Source organism: Penaeus monodon, chromosome 12 (assembly GCF_015228065.2).
Source record: "Penaeus monodon isolate SGIC_2016 chromosome 12, NSTDA_Pmon_1, whole genome shotgun sequence".
Lineage (NCBI taxonomy): Eukaryota > Metazoa > Arthropoda > Malacostraca > Decapoda > Penaeidae > Penaeus > Penaeus monodon.
Window position 1 is genome coordinate 10,239,114 of NC_051397.1, and position 773 is coordinate 10,239,886.

General features: G+C 42.7%; 1 protein-coding gene across 1 annotated transcript in view; it reads right to left on the minus strand.

The window, feature by feature from the left end:
- LOC119579775 (cuticle protein AM1199-like) overlaps positions 1-341 on the minus strand; it is a 3,137-nt gene extending 2,796 nt beyond the window's left edge. Inside the window, exon 1 of the mRNA XM_037927667.1 lies at positions 267-341. Coding sequence (XP_037783595.1) covers positions 267-275 — 9 coding nt within the window. The 5' untranslated portion in view covers positions 276-341. The remainder of the gene's footprint in view (positions 1-266) is intronic.
- Positions 342-773: the final 432 nt, after the last annotated feature.

Sequence of the window (773 nt, forward strand, 5' to 3'; positions counted from 1 at the left end):
ACTTTGCTTCTAAATTACCCCCTGTGTGCAAGGAATGGCCGGGGTTACCATCCACTGGCGGCGAAGGATTTGAACACAGGTCAGCAAGATTGCTAGACGAGATCGCTACCGCTTCACCACAAAGCACACAAAAGCAATAATGATAGCAGGAAAATATGTCCAGTGAAAATAACAAGGAAAAAAGCAAAGAGTATAACAGAAAAAAAACAACAACAGTAAACAAAGCAGGGCAAAATCGCAATCGAGAGAGAGAACGGCCCACTTACGATGCTCATGGTGGCCTCGAGATAAGAAGATGCGGCAGAGGCAGAGATCGCGACTCGTAGACCCGACAGACAGACTGTTGCAGCCTCAGTGAATTTCGGGGACACCAAAACCTTTATATATCATGGTTCTTTGCCTTTCTCTCTCTCTCTCTCTCTCTCTCTCTCTCTCTCTCTCTCTCTCTCTCTCTCTCTCTCTCTCTCTCTCTCTCTCTCTCTCTCTTTTCTCTCTCTCAAGATATCTAGATATTTTACACAGATTTTGACCATGCAAATTGTCTAATGACATCTTGCACACACACACACACACACACACACACACACACACACACACACACACACACACACACACACACACACACACACACACACACACACACACACAACACACATATGCGATTTTTTTTTTTTTTTTTTTTTGCCACACTTGTAATAGTGGCATTTAAAGTTCTTATCGCTGTTCCCGATTGTTTTAAATCAGCTTATAGTATGACTTGTTTATTTTCTGTA